At 38.0% G+C, this 15,164-nt stretch overlaps 3 protein-coding genes across 5 annotated transcripts; 1 reads left to right on the top strand and 2 right to left on the bottom strand.

The window, feature by feature from the left end:
* Window positions 1-814: 814 nt before the first annotated feature.
* LOC129594526 (mitogen-activated protein kinase 1-like) lies at window positions 815-4,270 on the bottom strand. The gene is made up of 4 exons (XM_055491233.1): window positions 2,837-4,270; window positions 2,363-2,567; window positions 1,967-2,046; window positions 815-1,415 (listed from the first exon to the last, which is right to left on the bottom strand). Exons 1-4 carry the CDS (start codon window positions 3,377-3,379, stop codon window positions 1,107-1,109), a joined length of 1,137 nt encoding a protein of 378 aa, XP_055347208.1. The 5' UTR covers window positions 3,380-4,270; the 3' UTR covers window positions 815-1,106.
* Window positions 4,271-8,007: 3,737 nt separating this feature from the next.
* LOC129594528 (uncharacterized) lies at window positions 8,008-9,130 on the bottom strand. Its single transcript, XM_055491237.1, has one exon. It carries the CDS (start codon window positions 8,852-8,854, stop codon window positions 8,042-8,044), a length of 813 nt encoding a protein of 270 aa, XP_055347212.1. The 5' UTR covers window positions 8,855-9,130; the 3' UTR covers window positions 8,008-8,041.
* On the top strand, window positions 8,465-15,011 carry LOC129594527 (high mobility group protein 20A-like). Of its 3 annotated transcripts, none has more exons than XM_055491236.1 (3): window positions 8,465-9,383; window positions 13,235-13,577; window positions 13,931-15,011. In XM_055491236.1, exons 2-3 carry the CDS (start codon window positions 13,236-13,238, stop codon window positions 14,684-14,686), a joined length of 1,098 nt encoding a protein of 365 aa, XP_055347211.1. In that variant the 5' UTR covers window positions 8,465-9,383; window position 13,235; the 3' UTR covers window positions 14,687-15,011. The 3 variants fall into 3 exon arrangements, with proteins under 3 accessions (XP_055347211.1, XP_055347209.1, XP_055347210.1); XM_055491234.1 differs by lacking the exon at window positions 8,465-9,383 and adding an exon at window positions 11,047-11,188; XM_055491235.1 differs by lacking the exon at window positions 8,465-9,383 and having other exon boundaries at window positions 13,071-13,577.
* The last annotated feature ends 153 nt before the right edge of the window (window positions 15,012-15,164 follow it).

Genomic DNA, 15,164 nt, shown 5'->3' with positions numbered 1-15,164 from the left:
ATAAAAACTATAAAAAGTGGCAACCGCTCAAAATTGTAAATTCAGTATTAATATTAGTTTTCGTTTGATTCGCCGCAATCATAAAAGTGATAAGCATTAGCAAGGCATTAGTACTGATGGTGAGTGCATCCAGATTAAATGTATATGCAGCAGATTTAATTGGACGACTTTCTGTGGATGCGCCCCTAAGGCTTATAAAGGCGGCTGGAAAATTGCCTTATTATTATGCACCGGCCCCGTCGTCCTTGCTAAAAACAACCCCGTCGCCTCACAGAAGAAGGGGGGGGGGCGTAAGGGAAGAGCGACTTGTTACATCCAAATCAACTTAACTTCAGCACAACAGCAACTGAAATGTACTAAACACAAACGTGCAATCCCTATGCCACATCGTCAATCAGAGATGTTTTAGTTCTCCAATATCTGGATGTACAGTATGTCCAATGACACACCCTAATGGCATTTCTCGGCTGGACACTGGTCAAACAAAGTCGTCCAGCCGACTCCAGCCTTTCAACTACCTCCGCTGCGCTAACCGGAATTGCCTTTGCTATTTCTAATTTTGGGCGTAATTCATTAATTCAAGAAGCGACATACATTCGGCCCCCAGGAGAGCAGATCGACGCAACCATATATATTTGTCATCCGTAGCAATGCATGTGGTTGGCTGTACGGGGTGTGCAGAAAAGGGGGACCAGTTATTTCCTAACTGCAACCCCTCGACTATGCAAAAGAACGACAGAAAAGTTACCATACCCGAATCTTCCACTTTTACTAGAAATCGTTGAAGCTACCGTAGTTAGCAACGATCTCAGCGCAAAGCAACGTATTTAGCAACACCAAAAAGCCGATCCACAAAAAACAACATTTGGACCACAAAAATGTATAAAAGCTTAAAAGTTGAATAAAATAATGATATATTAACGTCAACAGCACGTTCACGTTGATCGTAAAAAATTACCGCGATTAAACATCGGTATAAAAAATTAAACATATGCCCCTGTAACCGATACTCTTACACAAAACTGATCAAACCAAAAAACTTTTTTTAAAAAAACCATGCACTACTCTTCGATGAGAACCTGAATAAAACGAAACACTCCAATCTGTTATAACAATCCCATTCTCCTTTTCAACGTGATCGTTTCATCCCAAATCATTTCCTTGAGCCGTTCTTTTGGCAGGTCATCCAGTTCCATTTCAAAGGTAAACGGCTCTTCCGCCACCGGTTCATCCATTGGATCGTAATACAGTTCCAAGTACGGATGCTTCAGTGCGTCTTCCACGGTGACACGCTTGCTGGGATTGAAAGCCAACATCTGTTCTAAAAGATCCAATGCTTTGGCATCCGCAGCGGGAAACAATCGCGCCCAGGCCTGCTTTGTTTTAATCGGAAGAGACTCCAGGTATCCTCGAGCCTTTACACAAAAAAATGGTATAGACTCAATTATTTTTATGGAATGACTCTATTTTCTACCTAAGTTTTCTACCAGCGAAGGGCACCGCAGCTGATAGCACTAAAAGGCCGAAGCGGGAAACTCAAGTTCCAAAATTTCGAGTGTTAAAAGGTTTTCACTAGTTTGCTTTTTATTTATTGTTCTGTTTTGTTTCACTGTTTAGTTTTTTATATATTTTACATTTCTAAAAACTACTTTCATTATTTTTAAGCATTTGAGTGCACGAACGACAAAAGTGTCGTGAACACAGAGTAGAGTACCTTCCCTTCGCTTCGGTCAAAAATATGATGATCTGTTATAACAGCGAAAAATAATTCAAATTTCTTCGCGTCAGAATTCGGTATAATAATATAACAACAGGCTAATAACACAGCGCTCACAATACTCAAACTATTATTACCATATGATATTATCAACATAAATGAATACGTAGAATACCGTGCAATATTCCAAAAGAAGCATTTCGTACTGGACGCTTGCCATTTTGCTAGTCTCATGTTCAATAACCATACCTTTTCATTGTAAATACTATGCAGGTCATCCTGGGAGGGTGATCCAAGAATATTCAATATGTGATTTAATTGATCCAGATCTGAAAACATAATAAAAATTAATGCGCATTCGCAGATTTAATGGATATTTGATAACCTACTACTTATTAAAAATGTATGCACATGCAATACTCTACCCTAGTACATTCTGACACAGACTCTTGTGGAATTTCTGTTAAATGTATCCGAAAGAAAAATCAACAATCGTGATCTAAATGTCAATTCAGTTACACTTGACTGACTTGAGTGATTTTACTGCAGGCTATGCAGCAGATCTTTAAAGGTAGATATTACACCATTGACACCGGTTGTAAATAGCTGTTGCACCCAAGATTCGTCATAATTCAAACAACTCACAATGTTTGCCAGGAAAAATTGGACGATTTGATAGCATCTCTGCCAAGATACACCCCACAGACCAGACATCGATGGACTTCGTATAACCTCGAGAATTCAACATTATTTCCGGCGCTCTGTACCAGCGCGTGGCAACATATTCGGTAAGAAATCCTCGATGATCATGATCCGGATCAGCAACTCTCGCCAGACCAAAATCGCAAATCTGAAAGGATAAAAATTCATTAAACTTGAACATAAAGGGGCACAGAGTGACCGAAAGTATGGAGTGCGCTTAATGTACAATGATCGTTCTTTCAAAGGCCATGGCGTATTGCAATTGGTGAAACCGTTAAACAATAAATTTCCGTATTGCAAAAGACCCATAATATTATGGTAAAATTGCAAACGCGGTAGATTTACTAGTATACTATTTGCAACTTGTTTGAGGAAACTGACAACACTCGTCTCTCTGATATTCACGGATTTCCTCACCTTGAGATCGCAATTGGTGTTAAGCAGCAAATTACTCGGTTTCAAATCACGATGAAGGACATTAGCGGAATGGATATATTTTAACCCTCTTAATATTTGATACAAGAAATAGCAGATGTGATCATTGCTCAGGCGCTGCGTCTTCAGCAACTTGTACATGTCGGTTTCCATCAGACACTGTACGATGTAAACATCCTTCATCTGCTCAATGGTGCTAGCTCGTAGCACATCCCGAATGTCAATTATATTTTCATGGCGAAAACGGCTCAGAATTTTTATTTCGCGCAGCGTTCGTTGGCAGTACGTCTGATGTTCAAAGGGGGAAATCTTCTTAATGGCCACCTTAGCATGCGTCTCCTTGTCGAACGCGGATACTACCATTCCATATGCCCCCTCTCCTATGTACTGCAGATTAGAATAACGAGGACCCACATCGAACTTCTGTCCGCGTACTTCTTCCACTTTAGATTCACCTACTGCATCGGAAACAAGCTGGGGTTCCACATCCATCTTATTATCAACTGGGGCCGACTCTGTCTCCATGTCAGAATAATGCCTTCAAACAGGACTTATATAGAATTTCCGATTCCGGCAGCGTATAGCCCGAGTGAGAAGCCTAGTGTACGAAATTTCCGATAAACCCAATGACAGTCTAAACGAATTTGCAAATGTTGCAGATAAGGCTGCAGAGCTCATACAAGAAGAACGCTGTCGTACACAGTCGAAGTGCAGTTACGTCCACAATATTATTAAACGGATCGGATAGAAAGAACACTGTGTTTATCTCATCAAACTTCCGATAATGCAGCCTGATAAATTCTATCATGAACGTACGACGCGGTACGTATGTTTGTATCAAAGCGGTTCAAAATTCGACGCTATGATTCCACAAGTATCAAGTGGCGACTAGAAAGACCCCAACTAAAAATAACTGTTGTCCTCTGATTAATCTTTAAAAATGCATGATCCACCATTCCAACGCGCTGTTCCAGGTTTTACATTGAATAATTTATAATAATGACATTCACAACAAGCTCAAGATGGCTGCAATGTAGTTTGGCCAAATGTCGATTATCGCCAGAGAATCTCGACGAAACAGTTTCTCACTTCTTCCAAGAACAAGTTACAATGGGCAACACTGTGTCACCTATCAAAGCTACTAACAGCCGCAAGTAGAATGTAAGTACTTAATACACAACGCAACTGCAAGCGACACTGAAAAAACAAGAACTTATTCAAGAATACTGTATACATACGGTATTAAACCAACTCTACACTTCAAAATTCCATACAAAAGTGTTTCCCAACAAGTATTATCAACAAAAATTGCAAAAATGGATCAATGCAGAGTTCAGGAGGTAGAGTGTGTGCAATCACAGTAAAATGGTAAAAATTTAAAACTGCTTAATTACTTACAAATAAACCATAACAGAATTTACTGTACTGTACTGTCACTATAGTACCGATATCCGTTTTATTTTTGGAGTTTGGACCCTGGATAACCCATCGGAGAAGTGGCAGGTGAGGAAATTTGCGGATTTTGTCGTATGTGTGCGTTCTCCGGAATGGTACGCAGAACTGGACAAAAATAGGCTGAAAAATTCAGTTTCCAAAGCACTGCACTCATCAGACAAAATACAGTACAGTCGGTACAGTACGTACTCGTACTGATAGAATCAGGCTCACATTTTAAGCACATCGATAACGGGCGTAAAACACCTTCCTGAATTTACCTACATTTGAATAATTGAATTCAGTTTTAAAAAAAATTACAGCGTGTGACCTTTATTAATCGCATACTTGAGCAAATTAATTAAAATATTTTCTTGTGGAGTGCAGAGTGCAGGGTCAAAAAGAGGGAGGAATTTTGAGAGGGAGGAATTTCTGCGTGGTCAAAAAGAGGGAGGAATTTCTGAAGCGAGGGAGGGAGGAATTTTGATATGGTAAAAAAGAGGGAGGAATTTTTTCAAAGTTCAAATGAAGTACTTAGGGACCTCGAACCCAGGTCTCCGAGGTCGCCACCGAGATTTTCTCATCAAGCGGGCTCGCTTCGCTCGCCCGCGTTTATAATTCAAGACATGTTGAGGGTTCGATGAACCGGAAGTACCTGTGACCTTTAGGTCGCCACGTGACCTTTGGGTCGCCACCGAATTTCATGGTGGTTCCTATATAGTTTGACAGGCTGATTCGAACTGAAGTACCAGGGGTCCTCGAAATGGGTCCCCAAGGTCGCCACCACGATATGTACCACATATGCGCATTTTGCTGTGCTGAGTCGGACTGAAGTGCTGAGGGTTCTCGGAACCGAGTCCCCCAAGTCACCGCCCATTATTTGCTTCGGACTTAGGCTTTTTGACATACGAGTACATACGAGTAACTCAACACATCTAAGGTATTTTATCATCTATATTGAACCATTCAGATGTGTTCATTTTTAGCTATTTGATAGTTTCATATGGGCCGAATTTGATGTTCTGGTGTTAGAAGATTCTGTTATCTATGCAGCTGTTAAGTTACTAGTTGTTTAGGTTTCCTAACATTTTAAACAATTTTAAAAAAATAAAAAAAGCGAAGTTTCTAGGGAATAAAATTTTTTGCATGTTTAGGTATTTATGTGCGTTTATGGGTAAAATTTTATTGTTTAAGAATTGAGGTTTTTAGATAATCAAATGCAAAATATTCACGAGTGGAAGTTCAGTTTTAGATGAGTTCACATACTGTAATCCGAAATCAGGACATCCGGTAACCGAAAAGTTGATATTTTTGTGAAAAGTTTAGAAATATTTAGAAATATTAAAAGATATCTACAGAAATATCAGAAAACTTAATTTCAGAATAATCAAAAATATATTCAGAAATGTGTTAAAAATAATTGTAGGTTCGAGGGACGCGGTTTCGAGGTCTCGAGCACATCAGTTCGACTCGGAAAAGCAAACAGTGCATATAAGTTGCATATCCTGATGGCGACTTCAGGGACCCGGTTTCGATAATCCCCGAGTACTTTAATTCGACTCAGAACATCACATTGTGCATATAAGGTACATGTCGTGAGGGCGACCTTGGGGACCCGGGTTCGAGGTGCCGGAGTACTTCAGTTCGACTCAGCCCTTCAAACTGTGTATACTAGTATAGGTCTCAGCAGCCCTAAGGGAAAGCAAGCGAGCGATATGTAGACATTTCTCGACGTTAATACACAGACAGCACCAAGGACGGCTCCCATATTACAGCTGTGTGTAGGGCAGTAGGAGCTCAAACACCTAGTATATTTTTTGCATATAATCGGCATCTAAACAATAGAAATGGCACACAAAGCAACGTGCAACAATAACAGGATATTATTTTTAAACCCGATAACAATGTATGATTATTCCTACCAACATTTTAGTGTAGTTTTGGTGTTGATGCAAGTAATGACTCGTCTCAAAATTATTTTTTTTAAGAGTATTAATTTCCCGTGGTACATAATAATATTGTCACAATATTTATCTGTAATACAAGTGCAAGCCTGTTACTTCGTGCGAAATTCTATTATTGCATCGATATGTTGTAGGTATACCGCCAGCATTAAATTCCTTGTTTTATTCGAAAATTAATTTTTATCAGTAAACATGAATATCTATTTTTTCTTAGTTTTTAGTTTAAGTTGTTCTCAATTAAACAAATTCAGTAGAAAATTACGGGTGATTTAGAATCAATATGCCACCCCAATATGGAGGCACGGTTTAAAAGAGATATTTCTTATTTACCGTGGTGGAGCAATGCTAAAGGTGGGGAAAATATTTGTAAAATTGTTAAAGATAATGTAGAATGATGCAGATATCATCATAATCATTTAATCAACCGATGGTAATCGTAATTATTGAAAATAATTAGAAATATCAAGAAATATTCAAAGTATTAAATTTTGCAAAAATATGTAGACATATTTAGAAAAATGTTTAATTTGTTAAAAATATTAAAAAAAATTTAGACATATTCTGAAATAATTAAAAATATTTGAAATATACTTAAAAATGTTCAGAACTATTTAGAAGAATATAGCAAGATCTGAAACTTTGTGAAATATTTTTAGAAATATTTTAGAAATATTTTGGGAATATCTTCAGAAATATTTTTAGAAATTTCTTTAGACAAATTTTTGGAAACATTTTTAGAATTTTTTAAGCAATGTTTTTAGAAATATTTTTGAAATATATCAAGAACCATAAATAAAAGTATTTGAAATCTTTAGAAATATACTTAGAAATATTTAGGAACATTTAAAAGAATTCATGAATACTTATAAGTACCTGAAATATTAAACAATTTATTTGAAAATATTTATAAAAATAAATAAAAATATTTAGAAGAATTTAGCAGTATTTAAGAATATTTGCAGAGAGTTTTGAATATTATTTAAAACATTTCTAAGAAGCATTCAGAAATATATATATAAACATAAGAAATCTGTATAAATATCTAGAATCATTAAAAGAAGTTAGCAATGTTTAGAAATATTGAGAAACGTTAATGAATATTTTAATAATAGTATTTTGTGGAAAAAATAAATATACATAAAGATATTAGAAATATTTAAAAACATTTAAAAGAAATCAGCAATATTTAGAAATATTCGTACACTTTAAACAAGTTTCTTTAGAATTCTAGTAAGCATTTTGAGATATTCAAAAATATTTAGAAATAATTATAAAATTTTTATAAATCTATTTGAAATATTTAGAAATACTTTCAGCAGTAGTTTGCAAGAATGGGGAATAATTAGGAAGATCTAGAAATTTTAAATATTTTTATAATTGCATAACTATTTTAATTATCTAATTTGTTTGAATATTTAATAACATTTCGAAATATTTTAAGAAATATTCAGAATAACAGAAGCACTTAAAAATAGCTAACTTATTTCGTATTTTTATAAATAATTTAAGGAAACCGTTATAGGCACCCCCTAAAACCCCCGTTTATTATAGGCACCCCTTTTCACACCCTGTTAATTATAGGCACCCTTTTTGAATTAAAAGTTATAATAATATTATGTGAAAGGAGTATAAGTCACATATTCCAAAAATTTATTTTATCATTTTAACAGACCATATACAACTATATATATATCTATATACAACAAAATTTGTATTCTTAATTAGTAATGCAGTTTTATTCGGATAATAGTACAGCAATTTTTCTGGCATCGAGTTAATCACAAGTACATCAGGCTTTACAGCCTATAATAGGACGGTTAGGTAAATCAGCCAGCCTAGAACGAATTAATATCGCGTCTTCTACTGTGACTAGAAGGTCATCTTTCGCGGTAATCAGCTCATTCACTGCCTTCCTTCCAAGCCGTTTAGGACACCGTCTGATTTTCTCAGCCTGTAACACTTCGGCCAACCATTTCCTTTGCGCTGAGGCTTTCGCGAATACAGTGCTCGCCGGCGATACTCCAGAGATCAGTTCAGCCATGTAGGAACACACCATCGGGCCGCACTGATTGGACCCCGGCAACTGAAGCTGGACAATCGGAAACACTGCGGTGACCGGATTCTGTTCGCCCCCGTACAGCATGGACAGCTGCAGTTGAACGTGCGGCGACAGCGGAGCATTCATACTGTTATACAAGCGAACTGTAAGGTAAGCTTCATCTTTCCCCTTGTCTTCCATTCTGTCCTTATTGCCCTTTTCTGAAGCTTTATCAGCGCTCGCTGTACTTGTCACTGGATTTTCTAGCGATTCCATGAAGTTATCAAGAATTTCTCGAAAACGGACTATTTCCGTTTCAAATTGCGCTGGCGAGAGTTCGGCCAGATTTGCTATCACCGGTTTGCATGCCCTTCTTGCGTCATCGTACCGTTGTCTGGGATTCATTGGTTTAATCTCGCATACGTCGTCGTCTTCGTACGCCTCTGAGTTTGTCAGCGCTCCCTTATATAACGGTTCGGAAAACTTTAGCTCGCGCGCATGGCGTGCTATGCATTCATCAACGGATACAATCGGCTCGCCTTTATGCTTGTGGACTGCCATCATGTGCCGGCAGATCAGTCCATATGAGCACGAGAAATCACAGTCGTATTCCAAAATTACTCTGCTGTTATCAGTAACCAATTCTTCAACTGCGAATTCTCTTTGTCTACCTTGACTGACAACGACAAAGATCCGCCCATAATTCGCTCTACTAAGTATTCAGATTTCTTCATGATCGACAATTGCTTGAAAAGCAAACGGTTGGCAAAATCACTCAACGACTTTCCAAGGCTGCTGAATAGGTTTTCATGTTCTGGTGCATGAACTTTTATGGAACTTGTGTCGTGTAGGTATTCAAGGTAATTTGAAGATTGCACAGATCCGCAGGAAAATTCGTAGAGTATCCGGATGCATTCTGCTAGATGCGGTCTTGTGCGCTTGGTAACTCGAATTGCTGCCTTCACTGCTCTGAAGAAAGCTTCCGCAAAATTGTTTGTGTTGTTTCCAACCAGCCGAAATCCACGCCGGTATGCCAGGCTCCACATGTGACGTGGCTCCACATGTGACGTGTGACACTGACCTTTTGTTCAAAGTAAGTTTTTTACGGTCATAGCAACTGCATAAAATGATAGAATAAATTTTTGGAATATGTGAATTATTTTCCTTTCACATAATACTATTATAACTTTTAATTCCAAAAAGGGTGCCTATAATAAACGGGGTGTGAAAAGGGGTGCCTATAATAAACGGGGGTTTTAGGGGGTGCCTATAAGGGTACCCATAATTTAAATGATTTATTCCTTTGAATATTTAATATATTCGAAAATATTCGGAAAATATTTTTAGAAATATCTAGAAATGTATTCAGAAATATTCAAAGTATTAAGAAGATTTTAAAACAATCAATTTATTTTTATAATTTAATAACTGATTACATTTTTCTAACTTAATTAAATATCTAATGTTTTTAAAAATGTTATGAAATATTTTTTTAATATTTAGAAAAATCATAGGAATATTTAGAAACATATAAATATGTACTGCAAAGCTTCAGCAATACATTTTGAAATACTTAACATAATTAATTAGCAATTTCTGGAAACATTCAGAAATTTTAGTTTTTAATAATATTTTTAAATAATTTTAAAGAAATTCTTAGAAATACTTTTAAATGCTTACAAAAATATTTTGGAATATTGACAAATAATAAGGAAGATTTAAAAATGTTTTATTTGTTTTTAAATTTTTTACGATATTGGTTGGACTTAAAAGTTTCACCGCATTAAACTGCACCAGAAAAGCATAAAATCCCGGTGGCGACCTCGGGGAACAGGAGACCTCGAACCCGGGTACTTCGGTTAGACTCGCCACATTAAACTGTACCAGAAAAGTGCAAAATCCCGGTGGCGACCTCGGGGACCCAGCGACCTCGACCCCGGGTTCTTGGGTTCCTCGATGCGATTCGACTCAGCGTGTCGAGTTGTGTAGGTTAGCAGCAAAAACTCAGTGGCGAACCCAGGAACCCGGGTTCGAGGTCTCCGTGTTACAGAGAACCTCAAATCCTACGTATAAAATGCAAGCTCGCTTCGCTCGCTTGCTTGATATTCAGAAGACTTTGGTTGCGTCCTCGGAGACCTGTGTTCGAGGTCCCTAAGTACTTTATTTGAACTTTGAAAAAATTCCTCCCTCTTTTTGACCATATCAAAATTCCTCCCTCCCTCGCTTCAGAAATTCCTTCCTCTTTTTGGCCACGCAGAAATTCCTCCCTCTCAAAATTCCTCCCTCTTTTTGACCCTGGCCGAGTGGGGCCAGAGTGCGGAGTGCGGCCAGAGTGCAGAAGCGAATTTGGGGTAAGAATGAGCGCAGTGCGAGGGCAGCCATTAATATTATTACGACTAATGGCTACGTATATATAACGTCGTATGACTCGTATTATATGCATAAAATTGATAAGACGGACTTGCAATAACGTAATAAAATGCCAATTAAAAATTAAAAATTAATTGTAACTGCAAGTGTCGGTACTTCCTTGTTGATTACAGAATTTTCAGATAAACTTGCTCTGTAGTCTCACTAGTCTGTACTGATTACGTTAGTGCTTATGGTTAGAGTAAGTACTGCTTATGGTTAGTGCGTACACATGTAAACGTTTTTTAAAAGAGGCACGTTCCAATTTTGTCGCACTCGGCCTTCCAATGCCATATTAAAGATCGTATATACAGATACGAAGACACCGATCGTTTGGATTCTTTGGAACGCGGGATTAGACTTTCCAGCATACCGTAATTACTTTTAATTGATTGAATGATAGGTATAGAACGATTGTGATTAAATTTGTGGAAAATTTTATGAAATTTTGTTTGAAAATACCTACTATGCCAGTGTTTCGACATTAAGGTAAGTTTCTATTGGTGCTGTGGTTAGTAGGGGCTTTGCGTTGCAACTTGTATGTCACATAAGTTAGCACCCGTCTATATAAGTAAGACTTCCGGCCGTCGAAATTGGTTTGTGCGTATGGCTTAAAACGAGCTGGTGCGGCACGCGTGTAGATGTGACCAGCTCGCTCATAAACACATAAGTATGACCTGACTGCCAGTCAATCCCAAAACTTGCAGCACGCTTCTTTTCGTTTGTCTCAACAGAACTTCCCAATCGATATATCAAAGATAGAGAATTAATTTTCAAACTTTTTATATAGTGAATTATGGTAAATCAAGAAGTTATGGCTGTTTTGCTCGTAAACAAAGCATAGGCCCGTGTAGAGGAGGCGTTGCTTGCATCCTATGCTAAGTCTATGAGAAACTAAAACAGCCATAACTTCTTCATTTGCCATAGATTTCCACTTGCTGTATACCAAAAAGTTTGAAAATTAATACTATCTTTGATATAATGATTTGGAAGTTCTGCTGAGAAATAAACGAAAGACGAGCGTTTGAAATTTCGAGATCCACTGGCAGTTCGATCAGTTTCGTGTATGTATGCATGCTAGGGGTGAGTTACATACATACGCGTAAGGCTCTTACGAGTATGCATTTTGGCACCGCCCTCACCCAAGCACAGATCTAATTTGCGCGGCAGCGAAAATCGCCGCATTGTGGGTTCATGGCGTAACTTCTATTGATGGGTCCTTAGTTGTGTAGCATACAAGTAGCAACGCAAAGCCCGGAGTGTATTCTAGAGTACAGTATCTGAAACACGTATTCACCGAAAATTTCAGTTCAGCGAGTAATAGATCTTTGAATACAAGTAGTCTATAGATAGTAATTACTATTAGTAATTACTGTAATGTTACGCTTTCTCCCGTTTCGGTTTTAGGTACTTATTGCTATAGGTTAATTCAACTTTTGCTGTACTTTTTTTGCTTTTCTTTAAAGAAAACTTCGCAGACACGCACAAACCTTGCACATTGAAAGTTATTGAATGAGGTATGAGGGCATCACAGAGAATGTACTTATTTAGCAAATAATCGCAAGATCACTAAATATTACCTTACAAGTTACAAGTAAGTAAGTCTTACAGTACTTCTAGTTCTACAAATAGTTTGAATGGCGAATGCGTTGCGATTGTTGTAGTGACTGCTGATGGAAAGGAATAGAATGTAGTACGGTACTTATCTAAAGAATAAAAGTTCTACCTTTAATAGTTTAATTCAAGTAAAACTGTAAAAGTATAAAGATATTCAGTTGGTAGTACTGGGTACCAACTACATATGCTGCACTAGTGACTAAATCAAGAAGAAAAAAGTTGTAACTGTAATACTGACATACTAAGTTCTAACAATAGTAAGTAAATGCTGATTGAGCACCAAACAAGCTGAAGCCACAGTCTTATGATTCTTCCTTCGTGCTGCCGTTTACGTATGCTTTTTTACGTATGGTTTTAACTATGGACGTAAAGATTTTAATCACTTATTAATTTATCTTATCCGATGGTGTTTAAGTCAGTATTACATCGTGCCGGTTAACTGCTCTTTCCTTTAAAGCTAAATCTAAGAAATCGTCTATGTAGCCTAGAAATAATTCTATAGTACAGTATAAGATTGGGAATCTTGTACAAACACGACGAACACATATTCGTGTAGTTTTGTGGGTTTGTTCAAGCTTATTCGGCAGCTTGCAAAATGCAAGTGCAGCCGATTCTGTAAACACAAACACGCGTAATTCACATGGATAACAGTAATTTGTTAATAATAATATAATAAGAATACATCTATTATTATACATGTAATAAAAATATTAATTATTATTATTAATAAAATAATAATAATAAAAACTTAAACAGCGACAGTAATCGTACATCCTTTCAGTTTCTATCAATAAATTATTATTCTGTGTATAAATTATTATTCTGTGTATAGATTGTATATGTGTGCTGTATAGAGAAATGACATGTGCAATAGGTATATTAATTATGGTGTGAACGGTATGTTTGCGTTAATTCCAGAATGTCTAAAGTAAGTGCTTCTTCTGCGGATACAAGTGGATCAGAAGAAAACGGAAGTCGCGGCACGGAGACTCGCAGCCCAGAATTGACGAGCGGCGGAGCTATGAAGCAAGCGAATACTGCCGAATTTCGAGGATTTTCGTATCGTTCGCGTGGTCATCCGCAACGTAAACGCGCCAAGAAGGATCCTAATGCTCCAGTCAAGCCTCTCTCAGCCTATTTGTTGTTCCTACTGGATAAGCAAGAAGAAATACGCCGGAATTCAAGAGATGTGCTGTCGGTAGCGGAAACTACTAAACGTGTTGGTCAGGCGTGGCGGACATTGTCGAGCGAAGACAGGAAGGTACATACATGTGCACTTGTTAGAAGCATGCGTTAAAAGTACGCCTCGAAAGGATATATTTTTCCGAGATCACCTACGAGTACTTCGGGAAAGTAAAGTTTCAGGTTGCGTAAAAGTGTTGGTTTTCTCATTTCTGCGTTCACATTTCTTGCGAAGATTTTGTTAAAGAAGCCACCCTTGGGCCACAGAGTTTGAAAAACTTTGCAAATCCGAAGATTTGCTGGGAAGTGCACGGTGTTTGTAATTTATAGAAAATATAGTACTGCTGAAGTAGTAAGAAGTTATATTTGCTTATTTTTCAACGCTTGAGTTTTTGCTTATAGACTGCCAAATCGGGGTTTGTAATTTTGCAGATATACGAGGAACAGGCTGACAAGGCGAAGCTACAACATGCCGCAGAAATGGAGGAGTACAAAAAGACGGATGATTACCGAAATTTTCTCGCCATCGCCGCCGACAGTAACTCTGAAACGGATGTTGCTCCACGAAAATCGGACAAGCGCAGCCGAGTGCAGCGTGATCGCGATACTCCGTCGACTGTGAATTCCTCCACCAGCAACCGTCGAGGGAAGAAACATGCCAGCGGTGATTCCGAATCGGTCGTAATCAGCCGTAAGCGCAAGACCGAAGAGGTGGACACCGGCATGGAAGATCTGTTGGGCATGCCGCCGGCTAAAGTGCATTCCGTTGCCGCGGGCTCTCTTCAGGAATTTCACATTCCAGTTTGGACGGATGAGTTCATGCAGTGGAATACTAAACGCGAACGTGAACTGAAACATGTCAAGAAAGCCGCAGACGAACTGGACATTGACATTTCTGGGCTGATCTCACAGAGCGAACAGACACAGCGTAATGCAGATAGTGTTAATGCTTTGAAATCGAAAGTCGACGATACGAAGAAAGCCAAGCGAGAAGCACTGAAGATCATTTTGGAGGGAATGAGCGGGATCGCTTTACCCAGTGGCCTGGAAATGGACAACACTAATGCCGAGGAATACATGACGGAGCTGGAGACTGTGGTTCGTAAGTCACCCGCTCGCCACTCTTCGCTGCTGATGAAGGTGATGGAACTGGCGAAGAAGCTGCAGCCGCTGGCCGTGTATGTCTAATGCGATTTATGTCGCTGTGAATAGATTTCTCAACTGTTGATAAGCCAAATTTGCGTAAAGTAAAGTGATTTGAATATTGGATTGAGTATAAGTGCAGATCTGTAGAATGTAAATTTTTGCTAGTTTCATTTTGCCTTGACAGGTTTCATACTCATCGCGATATTTACAGATGGTGGAATTACTTCGGTTAAACCCATTTCTTGACTCATTTTGCTTACATTAAGTTACAAAACTTTATTTTTCTTGGCTCTTTTACTTTACATGTTGAATTTGTATTCTTACATTTCTGTATACCTGAACTTACCATGGGAAAATTAAAAGAAAATTCGTGCTTCAGTAGTACCTTCCGCCAACACAAGCACAGAATGCAAAACTCAAAACTTTAAGGAAATGAATCATCAGAAAATTTATCGGACAGTAGGTGTGCTTGTCGACATTCGCCGTATCTTATTGCACTCATCTGACAGTTGTATTGTAC

The sequence above is a fragment of the Paramacrobiotus metropolitanus genome, unplaced genomic scaffold (genome assembly GCF_019649055.1).
Source record: "Paramacrobiotus metropolitanus isolate TYO unplaced genomic scaffold, Prichtersi_v1.0 Parri_scaffold0000069, whole genome shotgun sequence".
NCBI classification, from domain to species: domain Eukaryota; kingdom Metazoa; phylum Tardigrada; class Eutardigrada; order Parachela; family Macrobiotidae; genus Paramacrobiotus; species Paramacrobiotus metropolitanus.
The sequence above is the reverse complement of the archived record's forward strand: the minus strand, read 5'-3'. Positions and strand labels throughout refer to the sequence as shown.

What these genes read in the sequence shown, in the direction of transcription:
- LOC129594526 (XM_055491233.1), bottom strand. Translation starts at nt 3,379, where the DNA reads ATGGAGACAGAGTCGGCCCCAGTTGATAATAAGATGGATGTGGAACCC. An exon ending in ACACCAATTGCGATCTCAAG is followed by an intron (nt 2,568 to 2,836) that starts GTGAGGAAATCC and finishes TTATCCTTTCAG; the next exon opens with ATTTGCGATTTTGGTCTGGC. An exon ending in ATAGTATTTACAATGAAAAG is followed by an intron (nt 1,416 to 1,966) that starts GTATGGTTATTG and finishes TTTTGTGTAAAG; the next exon opens with GCTCGAGGATACCTGGAGTC.
- LOC129594528 (XM_055491237.1), bottom strand. Translation starts at nt 8,854, where the DNA reads ATGATGGCAGTCCACAAGCATAAAGGCGAGCCGATTGTATCCGTTGAT.
- LOC129594527 (XM_055491236.1), top strand. Translation starts at nt 13,236, where the DNA reads ATGTCTAAAGTAAGTGCTTCTTCTGCGGATACAAGTGGATCAGAAGAA. An exon ending in TGTCGAGCGAAGACAGGAAG is followed by an intron (nt 13,578 to 13,930) that starts GTACATACATGT and finishes GTAATTTTGCAG; the next exon opens with ATATACGAGGAACAGGCTGA.